General features: G+C 57.5%; 2 protein-coding genes across 10 annotated transcripts in view; one reads left to right on the forward strand and one right to left on the reverse strand.

Annotated features, from left to right (window-relative positions):
• The window catches only part of ARID3A (AT-rich interaction domain 3A), a 67,194-nt gene extending 65,887 nt beyond the window's left edge, over nucleotides 1–1,307 (reverse strand). Inside the window, exon 1 of the mRNA XM_026457303.2 lies at nucleotides 1,021–1,307. The gene's annotated coding sequence lies outside the window, so the exon portion shown is untranslated. The remainder of the gene's footprint in view (nucleotides 1–1,020) is intronic.
• Nucleotides 1,308–2,332: 1,025 nt separating this feature from the next.
• The window catches only part of R3HDM4 (R3H domain containing 4), a 16,508-nt gene continuing 1,828 nt past the window's right edge, over nucleotides 2,333–17,012 (forward strand). Inside the window, exons 1-9 of one of the 9 annotated variants that reach the window (XM_026457306.2) lie at nucleotides 2,340–2,490; nucleotides 9,760–9,807; nucleotides 12,746–12,900; nucleotides 13,331–13,455; nucleotides 13,617–13,814; nucleotides 13,934–14,057; nucleotides 14,862–15,057; nucleotides 15,430–15,515; nucleotides 15,592–15,702. In XM_026457306.2, the coding sequence (XP_026313091.1) occupies nucleotides 2,420–2,490; nucleotides 9,760–9,807; nucleotides 12,746–12,900; nucleotides 13,331–13,455; nucleotides 13,617–13,814; nucleotides 13,934–14,057; nucleotides 14,862–15,057; nucleotides 15,430–15,515; nucleotides 15,592–15,702 (1,114 nt within the window). In that variant the 5' untranslated portion in view covers nucleotides 2,340–2,419. Of the gene's footprint in view, nucleotides 2,491–9,759; nucleotides 9,808–12,745; nucleotides 12,901–13,330; nucleotides 13,456–13,616; nucleotides 13,815–13,933; nucleotides 14,058–14,861; nucleotides 15,058–15,429; nucleotides 15,516–15,591; nucleotides 15,703–17,012 lie in introns of all 9 variants that reach the window. The other 8 variants (XM_026457307.1, XM_026457309.2, XM_026457308.1 and 5 more) reach the window with 8 other exon arrangements.

Genomic DNA, 17,012 nt, shown 5'->3' on the forward strand with positions numbered 1-17,012 from the left:
AGCACAACCTCGACCCCATTATCCCACAGCTGGAAATATACCCCAGGATGACATCCAGGAGGTCCCCCAAAGTCCATCCTGCAACAGAATTCCAAGATGTTTGGTCATCATGGAGTAATACACAGCAAAGAAAAAGTTGCTGCCATTTGCGTAAAAAACACTAAAAAGGGAAAAAAGAAATGAATAGGCCGGGCGCAGTGGCTCATGCTTGTAATTCCAGCACGTTGGGAGGCCAAGGCAGGTGGATCATTTGAGGTCAGGAGTTGGAGATCAGCCTGGCCAACATGGTGAAACCTGGTCTCTACTAAAAATACAAAAATTGGCCGGGCGCAGTGGCTCACGCCTGTAATCCCAGCACTTTGGGAGGCCGAGATGGGTGGATCACGAGGTCAGGAGATTGAGACCATCCTGGCTAACACGGTGAAACCCCATCTCTACTAAAAATACAAAAAAGAAAAACTAGCCGGGCATAGTGGCGGGCGCCTGTAGTCCCAGCTACTCGGGAGGCTGAGGCAGGAGAATGGGCTGAACCCGGGAGGTGGAGCTTGCAGTGAGCTGAGATTGCAGCACCGCACTTCAGCCTGGGCGACTGAGCAAGACTCTGTCTCAAAAAAAAAAAAAAAAAAAAATACAAAAATACAAAATTACCTGGGCTTGGTGGCAGGCGCCTGTAATCCCAGCTACTTGGGAGACTGAGGCAGGAGAATCACTTGAGCCCAGGAGGTGGAGGTTGCAGTGAGCTGAGATTGTGTAACTGCAACCTGGGTGACAGAGAGGAGGGAGGAGGAGGAGGAGGAGGAGGAGGAAGAGGGGAAGGAGAAGGAGAAGGAGAAGATGACACAGGCAGGACAGGCCCCTGGAGGGAAGCCCCGGAACCCAGAATGGGAGGAAGGCCCAGGCTGAGTCTCTGGAGTTGCCTCCCTCTCTCAGGAATATATGTTCAGGTCCATTCTTGGAGCACCTACCCTTACCCTGTGCCTGATGGATGGGGAAACCACTCATTCCTGACGCCCAGCTCACCTGCCAGTCACTGCAGATACATCTCCCCATTGTCCTTTCACCTCTTTGCACATCCATCTATAGGAATCTCACAGTACGCGCTCTTTTGGGTCCATCCACAGTTTCTCCTCCTTTTCTTTTTCCTCCTTACTCTTTATTTGTAAAGCAATCCAGTCTTTCATCTTGTGCAATTTATTTATCTTTCTCTCTCTTTTTTTTTGTGGGGGGAGGGAGTTTCCCTCTTGTTGCCCAGGCTGGAGTGCAGTGGCACCATCTGGGCTAATTTTTTGTATTTTTTTTAGTAGAGACAGGGTTTCACAGTAGCCAGGATGGTCTCGATCTTCTGACCTCGTGATCCATCTGCCTTGGCCTTCCAAAGTGCTGGGATTACAGTCGTGAGCCACTGTGCCAGCCCTTTTTATTTATTTATTTATTTTTTGAGACAGAATAGAGTCTCACTCTGTTGCCCCGGCTGGAGTGCAGTGGAGCGGCTCCCTGCAACCTCTGCCTCCCAAGTTCAAGCGATTCTTGTGTCTCAGCCTCCCGAGTAGCTGGGACTACGGGTGAGCACCACCATGCCCAGCTGATTTTTGTATTTTTAGTAGAGATGGGATTTTGCCATGTTGGCCAGGCTGGTCTCAAACTCCTGACCTCAAGTGATCCACTGGATTTGTCCTCTCAAAGTGCTGGGATTACAGGTGTGAGCCACTGTGCCCGGCCTCCCTGTTGCTCTTTCTTTCTTTTTATTTTAAAGATGGGTTTTCACCATGTTGCCCAAGCTGGCCTCAGACACCTGGACTCAAGTGATCTACCGGCCTTGGCCTCCCAAAGTGCTGGGATTACAGGCGTGAGCCCTCACTCGGCCACCAGGCCTAATTTTAGAGAAGAGTAAACCGAGGCTAAGCAGGGGAAGGGGTTGCCCAGCCGAGGCTCCAGGACTGGGAGGGGCAGGTGGAAGAAGGCTCGGACAGTGTTGATTTCCGCTATCCTCTGCCACCAAAAAGGACGTCCCCTCCCTCGCCACTACCCAGGCCTCAGGTACCCCGTCCGTGTCTCCTCGCCTCCCTGGGCTGGATTCCTGGCTCAGTCCGCAGCCCAGGTTCGGGACGCAGGTGTTGTGGTTGAGTTTTCGACTCCTCGCCTAGGTGTCCGTCCCCCCCGGAGCTAGATTTCTGGGTGTAGGAATCGTGGCCGGGCCCCGCCTCCGGCCTCAGGCTCCCTGTGCGTCCCCCCAGGGCTGGACCCCCTTCCCGCGCGCCTGGGTTTCCGCGTTCGTTCCCGACAGCCGGGAGGTGGAGGCCCCGCCCCGCCGCGCAGCCCCACGCCCCGCCCCTGCCCGCCCCCGGGCGCCCGTCACTTCCTGCACGGTCCGGGGAAGGCCCTGCCGGGCGGCGGCGGCGGTAGCAACAGCGTGCGAGTTATGGTCGCGCTGGAGAACCCCGAGTGCGGCCCGGAGGCGGCGGAGGGCACCGCGGGCGGGCGGCGGCTGCTGTGAGCGCGGGCGGTCGGGGCGCGGCGGGTGCAGCGGGGCTGGGCTCCCTTCCCTGCGATCCTCTCCCCGCCTCCCCTCCCTCCCCTTCCTTCCCCTCGTTCCCCTCGCTCCCCTTCCGGGGCTTCCCGCTGTGGACCCCCAGGCTGGGGGGGGGTCTTCATTGTTACCCAACGGGGACGCCCTCTTGGCGTGCCGGGGGCTCGCCGGGGTAGGGGACCCGGGTCCGCGTGCCCACTTACCCGTTCCGCCCCCCACTCCCCGGTCCGAGCCCCACTCCCCGGTCCACCTCCCCAAGTCCCGGGTCCGCCCCCCCCCCCCCCGGGTCTGCCCCCCTCACTCCCCTGGTCCACGTCCTCACTCCTGGGTCCATCCTCTGACTCCCCGGTCAACTCCCTAACTCCCCGGTCCGCCCTCCCCCCCATCCCGGGCCGCGCCCCCATTCCCCGGGCCCCCGAGGTGCCAGCGACGGAGCCTCCCGCCAGAGGGTCGTGGGCCCCTGTCCGCGGGTCGGGGTTCACCCATGCGCTCCAGCCTGGTGCTGGCCCCACTTGCCCTCTGGGCTTGTCTGCGCCCCCTGCCTTTCCGGGCAGACCCGGCTCCTTGTTCTCCTTTGGGTAAATCCCCACAACCCTTGTGGGTTAAAACCTGGCAAGCAGGAGCCCGCCCGTCCTTCGGGGGGGACCTGGAAGCGGGGCTGTCTGTGCGGGGGTCACCCGTGTGTCATCCCGGCCCACACAGAGACCCAGGGACCCAGGGTGCACCCCTGGGGTCCGCGTTGGTGGGGGGCGAGGAGGCAGCGCGTGTTGCGTTCCTGCCTCCTCCGTGTGCGGAGGGCGCCACCTGGGCAGGTTAACTCTCCTGTGCCTCAGTTTCCCCTTCTGTAAAATGGGATAGTAAGTGGGGCCTCTTCTCCGAGTGGTGGGGGTTACCGAGCTAGCACTGGGGCAGGCCCAGCAAATGGGAGTGTCCATGGTCTCATTACTAATTATCGTTAATGTTTTATTCATTATATTAGTAGTAGTAATATTTTGAGACGGAGGCTCGCTCTGTCGCCCAGGCTGGAGTGCAGTGGGGGCAGTCTCAGCTCACTGCAACCTCCACCTCCCGGGTTCAAGTGATTCTCTTGCCTCAGCCTCCCAAGTAGCTGGGACTATAGGCACCCGCCACCACACCCAGCTAATTTTTGTATTTTTAGTAGAGACAGGGTTTCATCATGTTGGCCAGGATGGTCTTGATCTCCTGACCTCAGGATCTGCCTGCCTCGGCCTCCCAAAGTTTTCGGATTACAGGCGTGAGCCATGGCGCCTGGCCTTTAGTATTATTTGTATTTATTTATTTGTTTGTTTGTTTTTTGAGCCAGAGTCTCACTCTGTCGCCCAAACTGGAGTGCAGCGGTGCAATTTCGGCTCACTGCAAGCTCTGCCTCCCGGGTTCACGCCATTCTCCTGCCTCAGCCTCCCGAGTAGCTGGGACTACAGCCGCCCGCCACCACACTTGGCGAATTTTTTTGTATTTTTAGTAGAGATGGGGTTTCACCGTGTTAGCCAGGATGGTCTTGATCTCTTGACCTCATGATCTGCCCGCTTTGGCCTCCCAAAGTGCTGGGATTACAGGCGTGAGCCACTGCACCCGGCCTAGTATTATTGGTGATAGGTGATAGAGTATTATCTCACTCTGTCACCAAGGCTGGACTGCAGTGGTTTGATCACCGCTCACTCCATCCTTCACCTTCGAGCTCAGGCAATCCTCCTGCCCCAGTCTCCCGAGTAGCTAGGACCACAGGTGTGCACCACCATGCCTGGCTTTTTTTTTTTTGATACAGAGTTTTTCTTTTGTTGCCCAGGCTAGAGTGCAATGGCGCAATCTCGGCCCACTGCAACCTCCACCTCCTGGGTTCAAGCAATTCTCCTCCCTCAGCCTCCCTAGTAGCTGGGATTACAGGCATGTGCCACCACACCCAGCTATTTCTCCATGTTGGTCAGGCTGGTCTTGAACTCCCGACCTCAGGTGATCCACCCGCCTCAGCCTTCCAAAGTGCTAGGATTACAGGCGTGAGCCAGTGTGCCCAGCCTGGCTAATTTTTTTATTTGTTGCAGAGACGAGGGTCTCACTATGTTGCCCAGGCTGGTCTAGAACTCCTGGACTCAATTGGCCTCACAAAGTGCTGGGATTACAGGCATGAGCCACAGCACCCACGTAATGTCTCTTCTAAGGGGGCCTTGAACCACCTGGAGTGGGCATTTACCCTCAAAATGGGCTCTTCCTGTGTCTTCTGTTTTTTTTGTGGGGGTGGGTCTTGCTCTGTCGCCCAGGCTGGAGCGCAGTGGCACGATCTCCGCTCACTGCAACCTTTGCCTCCCAGGTTCAAGGGATTCTCCTGCCTCGCCCTCCTGAGTAGCTGGGATTACAGGCATGTGCCACCACACCCAGCTAATTTTAGCAGCCACAAGATTTCACTGTGTTGGCCAGGCTGGTCTCAAACTCATGACCTCAGGTGATCCACCTGCCTTGGCCTCCTAAAGTGCTGGGATTATAGGCGTGAGCCACCACGCCCGGCACCCTGGGTCCTCTTAAAGCCCAGGTGTAGTGACTCTTGTGTAACTATGTAAACACTCATGTTTCCGCTCTCAGGCCTCAGTAGCTGGGTGTTTACCTGCCAGCTGTGTCCTGGTGGGGAGTTGGAGACTGCTGGGGACCGCCCCAGTCTGCCCCACCCCAGGCTGAGTCACCTCCACCCTGAGCCCTGACTTCCTGGTAGACAAGTGGGTTCCTCTCTTGCTCTGTCTTGTGGGTTCTCGGGGGAGGGGCCAGTGCTGGGAAAGGTGTGTTTTTGCCCAAGGGACTGAGGGCAAAAAAAAAAAAAAATTGCCCTCTCAAAATCTGCAAGGAGTAGAATTGGGAGTGGCCAGGAGGCCTGTTCCCCCAAACCCCAGCAGCTCCTCGGCTCGGGCTGCCTCCCACTCTGTAGACACACATCCTCGAGCCTTCAGGGTCCAGGAAGCCTCAGATATCCCCGCCGGGTCCTCAGTTTCCCTGTCTGTAAAGTGGTCTTGTCGAGTGGCGTGGGAAACAGAGGAAGCAGCCCTCGGGAAGTGTGTCAGCAGAAGTCTAGTTATTCATTCAACAAACAGGCAGTGAGCGCTGCTGCAGGCTGGGCATGGGCAGGGACGGGGGTGGAGGGGGAACCCTGTCTTGTTCTGTGGGCCGAATGAACCAGTGATTAAGGAGCAAAGAAGTAAACAGGCTGGGGCCTGTTGGTTTCCAGAGCTTCCTGGTAAGGCTGATTGGGCGAGGTGGGGGGCGGGGCCGTTCCTGGGGGTGGTGAACACAGAACCGAGGATGGAATAAGCAGGTGCATCAGGCAGAGACCGGGGCTCCCTGAGTTTGGGGCATTGTGCCGAGGGGCCTGTGGCTGGGCGTGGGATTTTTTCTTTTTGAGACGGTCTCATTCTGTCACCCAGGCTGGAGTGCAGTGGTACGATCTCGGCTCACTGCAGACGTCACCTCCTGGGTTCAGGTGATTCTCCTGCCTCAGTCTCCCGAGTAGCTGGGACCACAGGCATCCACCACCACGCCCGGATAATTTTTTTTTTTTTTTTTTTGGATTTTTAGTAGAGACAGGGGTTTCACTATGTTGGCCAGGCTGGTCTCGAACTCTTGGCCTCAAGTGATCCACCCATCTCAGCCTCCCGAAGTCCTGGGATTAGAAGTGTGAACCACGGCACCTGGCCAGGCCTGGGGATTTTGATGTGGTCTGCCTGTTCCTTCCATTCCTGGAAGGGAGTGTTGGTGACTCCCAGTCCCCACTGTCTACCCCAGAGGCCAGATTTGTTATTTTGAGACAGAGTTTTGCTCTGTTGCCCAGGCTGGAGTGCAGTGGTGCGATCTCGGCTTGCTGCAACCTCCACCTCCCAGGTTCAAGTGATTCTCCTGCCTCAGCCTCCCAAGTAGTGGGGACTACAGGCACGCACCACCACTCTTCGCTAATTTTTTTTTTTTTTTTTTGAGTTGGAGTCTCGCCCTGTCGCCCAGGCTGGAGTGCAGTGGCACCATCTCGGCTCACTGCAAGCTCCACCTCCCGAGTTCATGCCATTCTCCTGCCTCAGCCTCCTGAGTAGCTGGGACTACAGGCACCCGCCACCGTGCCCGGCTAATTTTTTGTATTTTTCATAGAGATGGGGTTTCACCGTGTTAGCCAGGATGGTCTTGATCTCCTGACCTCATGATCCGCCCACCTCAGCCTCCCAAAGTGCTGGGATTATAGGCGTGAGCCACCGCACCGGGCAATTTTCATATTTTTAGAAGAGACAGGGTTTCACCATGTTGGCCAGGATGGTCTTCATCTCCTGACCGAATAATCCACCCGCCTCGGCCTCCCAAAGTGCTGGGATGACAAGCTTGAAGATGTTTCTTAATTTCCTGCTGGAAACTGGTTGAAGTCAGCCAGCTCCATCCGATGGTGGGACTCGATTTCCAGTGCTCAGCTGAGCACTAGAGGCCCAGGGGAGGGTGGTGAGCCCTCAGATTCGAACTGAAACAGGAGCAGGCCCTTGTGGTGCAACGCTAGGCCTAGGGGCAGCCATGGGCTGTGCTGGAGCAAGGGAAGGACAAGGCAGGTCTTTGGGGGCCTGGAGGAGAGGTCTGTGGGGCTTTGGTATGAGGGGCGGTGAGGGAAGCAGGGTAGTTCTGGGGTTCTGGGTCAGACCCAGGTTCACATCCGGCTCCTTGCATTGTCTGGATGGTGACGGGGGGTGGGGGGTGGACAGCCCCACCTCTCCAAGCCTCAGATCCTTCATCTGTAACATGGGGTGATACCAGGCCCCTTGCTGGGAGGGCTTGAGCTATGTCACCAAGCCCCGCCCCCTCTGACTTCCCCGAGGGCTTCCCTCTGATGTGACTTCTGTTATCGGCCCTGTCCCGCTGCTGGGGTGGAGATGTAGGCCCGCCCCAGGGCCTCATGGAGGGGGGGCTGTTGGTGAATCTCGGGCATGGGACGGAGTGCTCCAGCCTCAGGGAGGCAGCTTCAGGCTGATCCAGCTTCAGAGACGCTGGCTCCACATGGCCCTGTGTTCCCATCAAGTGCCTGTTGGCTGCTGTGCTCTGTGCTGAGGACATAGTCCACCACCTCCTTCTCCAGCTGCCCTCTTTGCAGCAATGGGAGCTTGGGCAGCGACTTTGTGCCTCGGTTGACAAATCTGTAGAATGGGGGCCGGGCGTGGTGGCTCACGCCTGTAATCCCAGCCCTTTGGGAGGCTGAGACAGGCGGATCACCAGGTCAGGAGTTCGAGACCAGCCTGGCCAACGTGGTGAAACCCCGTCTCTACTCAAAATAAAAAATCAACCAGGCGTCATGGTGGGCAGCTATAATCCCAGCTACCCAGGAGGCTGAGGCAGGAGACTCGGTTGAACCAGGGAGGTGGAGGTTGCAGTGAGCTGAGATTGTGCCACGGCACGCCAGTCTGGGTGACAGAGCGAGACTCCATCTCAAAACAAAACAAAAAAAACCCAAATCTGTATAATGAGCATCAAAGTAATACCACTTGCCTTCCGGAGGACAGTGCAGGTGACAGGAAATGAGCCCAACGTGGGGAAAATACTCAGTCCAGGAACACTGTTATCATCAACAGCAGTGTGGCATGGCTGAGGGGTGAGTTCCCCATCATATGAGGAAAACAAGCAAGTGGCAGCTGAGATGAGGGGAATTCATCCCAGACCCTTTTGGCTCTGTGTACCTCTCCCAGACCAGCTTGCTCCCACTTTTTGAGAGGGGGCTGAGGTTAAAGGTTGCAGGGTGGACCAGTCATGGTGGCTGACGCCTGTAATCCCAGCACTTTGGGAAGCTGAGGCAGGCGGATCACCTGAGGTCAGGAGTTCGAGACCAGCCTGGCTAACACGGTGAAACACCGTCTCTACTAAAAATACAAAGATTAGCTGGGCGTGGTGGCAGGTGCCTGTAATCCCAGCTGCTCGGGAGGCTGAGGCAGGAGAATCAGTTGAACACGGGAGGCAGAGGTTGCAGTGAGCCAAGATCACGCCACTGTACTCCAGCCTGGGTGACAGAGAGAAATTCTGTCTCAAAAAAAAATTACTTTGCCAGGTGCGGTGGCTCACGCCTGTAATCCCAGCACTTTGGGAGGCCGAGATGGGTGGATCACAAGGTCAGGAGATCGAGACCATCCTGGCTAACCCGGTGAAACCCGTCTCTACTAAAAAATACAAAAAACTAGCCGGGCGAGGTGGCGGGCGCCTGTAGTCCCAGCTACTCAAGAGGCTGAGGCAGGAGAATGGTGTGAACCTGGGAGGCGGAGCTTGCAGTGAGCTGAGATCACACCACTGCACTCTAGCCTGGGCAACGGAGCAAGACTCTGTCTCAAAAAAAGGTGTCAGGGTGAAGCTTTGTAGCCAGGGTTCACACTCAGGGCTGAGATTCTAGGACCTGCACTAACACCATAGCCTGGCGAGGAGGCGGTTTCTGAGTTTCCAGGCTTGCCTGGGCTAGTGAGTTCTAATCACCTGGTCCAGGGTCGAAGGGTGACCCGTGCCTCTGCCTGCAGGTCCCTACTGGTGGGTACTTGTGCATGTGTGAGATTTCGTTCTGATGAGTTTTCATAGATTTTTGCCACAGTCTGTGGAGACTGTGCTATTTACCTGCCTGTCCCCTTCCCACGTCAGACAGCCCTGGGTCTCCTCAGCTTGCTTACTTTTTTTTTTTTTTTTTTTTTGAGACAGAGTCTCACTCTGTCTTCCAGGCTGGAGAGCAATGGCACAATCTCAGCTCTCTGCAACCTCCACCTCCTAGGTTCAAGTGATTCTCCTGCCTCAGCCTCCCGAGTAGCTAGGATTACAGGTGCCTGCCACCATGACTGGGTAAATGTTTTTTTTTTTTGAGATGGAGTTTCACTCTTGTTGCCTAGGCCGGAGTGCAATGGCATGATCTTGGCTCACTGCAACCTCCATCTCCCGGGTTCAAGCGATTCTCTCCTGCCTCAGCCTCCTGAATAGCTGGGATTACAGGCACGCGCCATCACACCAGGCTAATTTTTGTATTTTTAGTAGAGATGAGGTGTCTTCATGTCGGTCAGGCTGGTTTGGAACTCCCCACCTCAGGAGATCCGCGCCCCTCAGCTTCCAAAAGTATTGGGATTACAGGCGTGAGCCACTGTGCCCAGCCTACTTTTTTTTTTTTTTTTTGAGACCAATTCTGGCTCTGTTGACCAGGCTGGAGTGCAGTGGCACAGTCTTGGCTCACTGCAACCTCTGCTTCCCAGGTTCAAGCGATTCTCCTGCCTCAACCTCCTGCGTCACTGGAATTACAGGTGTGTGCCACCACGTCCGGCTCATTTTTGTATTTTTAGTAGAGATGGGGTTTCACCATGTTGGCCAGGGTGGTCTCGAACTCCTGACCTCAACTGATCCACCTGCCTCGGCCTCCTAAAGTGCTGGGAACGCAGGCATGAGCTACTACGCCCGGCCAATCAGCTTGTGTACTTTTGATTGAGATGTAACAGCTGGTCTGTAAAGTGCCTAGACTTAAGGCTTGAGGACTCTTTACATGTGTGTGGACCCTGGCAAGCACTGATCTCATTTCTGACCCCCTTGACTGCATTTTTTTTTTTTTTTGAGACAGAGTCTTGCACTGTCACCCAGGCTGGAGTGCAGTGGTGCGATCTCAGCCTACCGCAGCCTCCACCTTCTGGGCTCAAGTGATGCTCCCGCCTCAGCCTCCTGAGTAGCGGGCACCACTGTGTTGCCCAGGCTAGTCTTGAACTCCTGGCCTCAAGCTATCCTTCCTCCTTGGCTTCCTAAAGCTCTGGGATTACAGGCATGAGCCACCTCGCCCGGCTTCCCTCGAGGGATCTTGTCTCAACTGGCCTGGAGTTTCCAAGCGTTTTCCAGTCTTTTGGGGGTTGCAGGGGTGGGGTGGGTCGCTTTTAATTTTTGTGTTGGAAACTGTGGATGCTATTAGGGGTTTTGGACTGTGGGCTCTCTTGGAATCACGGAATTTTACTAAGGATTGATTTGGTGGTTATTTTTTAAGTGTCTCCTGTGTGCCAGGCATGGCTGTGAGTGCGGGGGGTGGGGGTTACAGCCAGCCAGCAAACCCAGGCCGCCTGTGCAAAGGTCGGAGGAGGGACTGGAAATGGTGATTTGGAAGCAGCAGCAGCCAGGAGGTGCCACTGTGGGGTTGGAACAGAATGTGCTTCAGGTGGGGTGGAGTTAGGAGATAAGGGTGGAGCCCATCCTGGTACCCCCAGACCCTGGAGTCCATGGCCAGCCCTGTGGTGTGGGGGTTTCTGAGCCCAGTGGAGCTCTGCAGCCTATGGTCTGAGGCTGACCAAGCAAGCGTTACGGTTGTTCGTTTGTTTGTTTGTTTTTTGAGACGGAGTCTGGCTCTGTCGCCCAGGCTGGAGTGCAGTGGTGCGATCTCGGCTCACCGCAAGCTCCGCCTCCCAGGTTCACACCATTCTCCTGCCTCAGCCTCCCATGTAGCTGGGATTACAGGTGCCCGCCACCACGCCCGGCTAATTTTTTTGTATTTTCAGATGAGATGAGGTTTCACCGTGTTAGCCAGCATGGTCTCGATCTCCTGACCTCGTGATCCGCCCGCCTCGGCCTCCCAAAGTGCTGGGATTACAGGCGTGAGCCACCGCGCCCGGCCTGTTTGTCTTGGGACACGCACGGTCTTGCTCTGTTGTCCAGGCTGGAGTGCGGTATTGCAGTCACAGCTCACTGCAGCCTCAAACTGCCCAGGCTCTAGGGATCCACCCACCTTGGGCTCCCAAAGTGCTGGGATTACATGAGTCCCCATGCCCAGCCTGTGTGGTTTTTCCTTGCCAGAAAAGTCCCCATCCAAGAGCCCTTCCCCCAGCCCGCTTCCCAGGTGCTGGGTGGCTGCTGTGCTCGCCTGCCTCGCCCCCTGCCCCCCTAACCACCGCCCGCTTCCCGGGTGGCCGCCTAATCCCCCCACACTGAGTGGCTGGGCCCTTGGATCCTCCGTGGGAGGCCCAGCTGTGACAGCTAATCCATCTCCACAATTAATGCCATTTGCTCTGGCCAGGCCGATTAGCTCTGGGGGGGGCCGCTCCAGCCCCACTCTCATCCTGGCCGCCGCGATGGGGGACATTAAGGGAGAGGTGGGGGTGCCCAGGCATCACCTGGAGCTTCTGGGGCTGTTTTCTGGCTCCTCTGCTGCTGGGGGTGGGGGATGTGGATAAAACCAAGTGTCTTGACTCTGTTTCTGAAGGAGGCAGTTCACATCCCAAGGCTGTGGGCCTTGCTGGCTTAGACCCAACACCTCCAACACTGGGGTCGGGGGTGGATGGCAGTTTTTCTTGGTCATTTACCTGCTGTGTGACTTTGGGCAAGTGTCTTCACTTTTCTGAGCCTCAGTTTACTAATCTGTCATCACAGGTTTTTTTGTTTTGTTTTTTTCTTTTTGGAGACAGGGTCTTATTCTGTCGCCCAGGCTGGAGTGCAGTGGCGTGATCTCAGCTCACTACAGCCTCCGCCTCCTGGGTTCAAGCAATTCTCTCACCTCAGCCTACTGAGTAAGCTGAGATTACAGACGCACACCACCACCCCTGCTTAATTTTTGTTTTTTTTTTGGTAGAGACAGGGTTTCACCATGTTGGCCAGGCTGGTCTTGAACTCCTGACCTCAAGTGATCCACCCACCTTGGCCTCCCAAAGTGTTGGGATTATAGGCATGAGCCAATGTACCTGACCTAATTTTTTTTTTTTTTTTTGGACAGAGTCTTGCTCTGTTGCCCAGGCTGGAGTGCAGTGGTGCCATCATGCCAACCTCGACCTCCTAGACTTAAGTGATCCTCCTGCCTCAGGTCCGAGTAGCTGGGACTACCGGCATGTACTGCACACTGGTTAATTTTTAAATTGTTATTATTATTATTTTGTAGAGACAGAAAAAAAATAGTCTTATTTTTGTTCACAGTCTCGCTATGTTGCTCAGGTTGGTCTTGAATTCCTGAGCTCAAGCGATCCACCGGCCTCAACCTCCCACAGTGCTGGGATCACAGGCATGAGCCACCCCACCTGGCCTGTCACCACAATTGTGTCTGCCTCCTGGGTGACGTGAGGATGAAACAAAATAGGATTTTAAGGGCTCAGGACTCCACACACCGTAGGCGTGAGCTCTCCATCGCTGGGAGAAACCAAGCGGGCTATGGCTGTGGTAGGGCTCTTCTCGGAGATCCTGGCTGGTCTTGGCCCTGAGGACCACCCCTGCCCCGGCCCACAGGCCCCTTCCCGGCTGTCTGCCTGCCCTAGCCAGCTCCCAGGTGAAGAGACTCTCGGCTTCCAGGCGGAAACAGCACTTCATCAACCAGGCAGTGCGGAACTCAGACCTTGTGCCCAAGGCCAAGGGCCGGAAGAGCCTCCAGCGCCTGGAGAACAGTGAGCAGCGGTCGGGAGGCGCCTCTTGGGGGCTCCTGGGCCTTGTAGAATGGCATGCATGTTGGTGTTATCTGATACCCCTCCCATGAGCTGGGCCTGGGCAGGGCTGGGGACCCAAAGAGGTGTCAGCTGTAGGCCAGGGGACCATGTAGAAATAGAGCCAGACACAGGTGCCCCCTGGACTCTTGGATCAGGGCTGGGTGGTAGGGTGCCCCGGGCATTGGAGCTGGGGCTTTAAAGGATATGTAGGAGTTTGACAAGCCAGAACCTGGACTCTAGCTGGTTTCTGTACCTTCTAGGGAAGACAGCTGGAGCATGGAGGTGGGGAGGCTGAGATGATAGAAAGAGAGGAAGGCTAGTTATTGGGTTCCCATGGTGCCTGGAGGTCCCAAATGCCACCCCGGCCCAGAGAGCATCTTTTTCCACCTAGCCCAGTACCTCCTGACCCTGCTGGAGACAGACGGGGGCCCACCTGGCCTGGACGATGGGGACTTGGCACCCCCTGCATCACCGGGCATCTTTGCCGAGGCCTGCAGCAATGCCACCTACATGGAGGTGCGGCCCCCGACCCCCTCGCTCCCTCCACGCAGGGACCCCCGGCAGCTTCTCGTTGGTTCTCCTACGTCCAGGCCATTGCCTGTGCCCGTTCTCCCTCCAGGAGCACCCGCCCACTTCTGGTCTCCTAATGAAGGCCCCTCTGTCTCCGGGGTCCCCAGATCAGGCCAGAATCCCCACCCCACCCCTGGAACCTTCGAGCTCCTGGATTCATCTGCCCAACACGTTTGGGAACCCTCCATCGATTGCGGGAACGTTTCACCTCAATCCCCCCCAGCCCGAGACAGCTGGGCCCATTCCGGCTCCCCGCTTCCCTGCGCTCAGCTCAGGGCCCAACACAAGCCCATGAGTGGACAAAGGTGACCGCAGGAGCACGTCCCCGTGCTTGGCGGCCTTCCGTGCCCATTTGCCCCGGGATGTCAGCCGTCAGCCCAGCTTGGTGTTTCATGGCAAGCCTGCCTCCCTGCCTCTCTTCCAGGTCTGGAACGATTTCATGAACCGCTCCGGGGAGGAACAGGAGCGGGTTCTTCGCTACCTGGAGGATGAGGGCAGGAGCAAGACGCGGAGGAGAGGCCCTGGCCGTGGAGAGGACCGCAGGAGAGGTGCGGGCCAGCCTGGGGCGGTTGTGGGTTGGGCCAGGACATGGATGGGGCGGGGCCTGGGTGGGTGGGGTTGGGATGGGGGCAGGATATGGATGGGTATGGGCGTGGCCTGGAGTGGGTTGTCCCTAGTGTGTGGGTGGGGCCAGGGCATGGATGGGGGTGGGGCCTGGGGTGGGTGGGGCTGGGATGGGGGACAGGATACGGGTGGGGCCTGGGGTTGTTTGGACTTAGTGTGTGGGTGGGGCCAGGGCATGGATGGGGCGGGGCTTGGAGTGGGTGGGGCTGGGATGGGGTCAGGATATGGATGGGGTGTGGGCGGGGCCTGGGGTGGGTTGGATATAGTGTGTGGGTGGGGCCAGAGTATGGATAGGGGCGGGGCCTGGGGGGGTGGGGGGGGCGGGGATGAGGGGCAGGATATGGATGGGATGTCGGGGGCCCCTGGGATGTGTTGGACCTAGTGTGTGGGTGGGGCCAGAGTATGGATAGGGACAGGGCAATGGGGTGCGTGGGGCCAGGATGGGGGCGTAGGATATGGATGGGGGGGGACATGGGGTGGGTGTGGCCAGGATGCGGGGGCAGGATCTGGATGGCAGTGGGTAGGGGTGGGGCCTGGAGATGGATGGGGATGGGGCTGGCTGGTTTGTGTGGGCCTGGAGTGGGTGGGGCCTCATGTATAGCTGGGGCAAACATACATGTGAGGGTAGGGCCAGCTGGATGGGTTGGGGTCAGGGCCTCGTGTGGGTAGGGCCTGCTGGCTGTCTGGGTAGGGCCACAGTATCGGTGAAGGTGTGGTTTGGTGGACAGGAGAGGCCAAGGCACAGATGGGCGTGGTCTTCCTCGGGTGGGCGTGGTCTGGCAGGTGGGCAGGGCCAGGACCAGCGGCCCAGGACTGCCCCATTCCCCCACTCCTGCAGAGGACCCCGCCTATACGCCCCGTGAGTGCTTCCAGCGCATCAGCCGGCGTCTGCGAGCCGTCCTCAAGCGCAGCCGCATCCCCATGGTGAGTGCCGGAGTGCCAGGCCTCGCCTTTCTACTCGCCTGGTCTTTTTTGAAGGCCCGTTTCCCAGGCACAGGTTCTTACCCGGTGCAGGTCGTGTCAGGGGAAACAGGGCAGTATACAGGCAGCCGGACCAGGGCGCTAGGTAGGAGGGCGGGACAACGAAGGCGGGCACTGCGGGGTGTGTAGGAGTTCTCTCCGCGGAAGGCACAGGCAGGAGGTGGCATGGTGGCCTCAGAGACAGTTAAGCAGCCTTACGTGGTGGATCAGAGGTCATGTTCGAGCCCAGCGCTGTGGGCTCCTGGGGGGCCTGGACCTCCCTGGCCCCCACCCGAAGGCCCCGCAGTGCCCTAACCACTGGACCGCCCTCCCCAGGAAACGCTGGAGACCTGGGAGGAGCGGCTGCTTCGGTTCTTCTCCGTGTCCCCCCAGGCCGTGTACACAGCCATGCTGGACAACAGGTAAGGGGGGCGGCCAGGTGGGCAGACCCTCCCAGGCTGCGGCCCCTGCACGGTGCTCACTGCCCGTTTCCCACAGCTTTGAGAGGCTCCTGCTGCACGCCGTCTGCCAGTACATGGACCTCATCTCGGCCAGTAAGCGCCAGTGGCCCCCAAGACCCCAAGTTGGCCAGCAGCTCAACCTGGGAAGGTGGCCAGGGTCCCAGGGTCCTGGTTCCTCAGAGTGGGGCTTGGCGGGGAGGTGGGGAAGGGGGCTGGAGTGGGGACGCTACGAACTCAAGGGTGGCAGTGGGACCCTGCCTTGAAGTCACCAGAAGCTCCCTGCGTATCTGGCCCCACGCAGGGGACCACAGACACAACCAGGCTGCTGGACACAGACACCCCTCCATCTACATCTTCGGGGCCTGGGGTGGAGGTGATGAAGCCTGGCTTTGAGGGACCTCGCAGAGTCAGAGATAAGATGGGAGGGCACAGTGTCTGGAAGGTTCTCATTTAGCGCTGGGGCCTCCCGCACACCACACATGGGACCTCAGGCGAGATCCCCTACTGGCCCCTGGTTCCACTTTTCCAATGAGGCGTGGTCTCAGAACTCACCCCCCTAGTGAGGGTCTGTGCAGGCGCCTGCTGGCCCCAGGCACCCCATCTGGTCCTGAGCCTCTCACACCTATCTCTGCCACCTGCCTGGAGTTGCTGAGGTGATGGTTTCCATGGCAACCTGAGGATGCCTCCCCCTGTTCCCTCTGTGGGAGATGCAGCCCCCATGCCTGCCTCTCTTCAGAACATCGGGCCTTGGCTGGGGGTGCGGGGCTTGGAGCTTGGTGGGTGTGGAGCTGTGGTCCTGACGCAGAAGAGGAGGGGTCCCAGCAAGATGGGGAGTAGAGGAAGGGGGTCCCAGGCAAAGGGGACTGCTGAGGCACAGAGCTCACATGGGACATGGCTTGTTTTTGTTGTGTTTGTGTTGGGTTTTTTTTTTTTTTTTTTGAGACAGAGTCTCACTCTGTTCCCCAGGCTGGAGTGCAGTGGCATAACCTTTGCCCACTGCAACCTCCACCTCTGGGTTCAAGCAGTTCTCCTGCCTCAGCCTCCCGAGTAGCTGGGATCACAGGTGCACACCACCACACCCGGCTAATTTTTTTGTTTTTTGTTTTTTGTTTTTTGAGACGGAGTCTTACTCTGTCATCCAGGCTGGAGTGCAGTGGCCGGATCTCAGCTCACTGCAAGCTCCACCTCTCGGGTTCACGCCATTCTCCTGCCTCAGCCTTCCGAGTAGCTGGGACTACAGGCGCCCGCCACCTTGCCCGGCTAGTTTTTTGTATTTTTTTAGTAGAGACGGGGTTTCACCGTGTTAGCCAGGATGGTCTCGATCTCCTGACCTCGTGATCCGCCCATCTCAGCCTCCCAAAGTGCTGGGATTACAGGCTTGAGCCACCGCGCCCGGCCAATTTTGTATTTTTAGTAAAGACAGGGTTTCTTTCTTTTTTTTTTTTTTTTTTTTTTTTT

The sequence above is a fragment of the Piliocolobus tephrosceles genome, chromosome 21 (assembly GCF_002776525.5).
Source record: "Piliocolobus tephrosceles isolate RC106 chromosome 21, ASM277652v3, whole genome shotgun sequence".
Lineage (NCBI taxonomy): Eukaryota > Metazoa > Chordata > Mammalia > Primates > Cercopithecidae > Piliocolobus > Piliocolobus tephrosceles.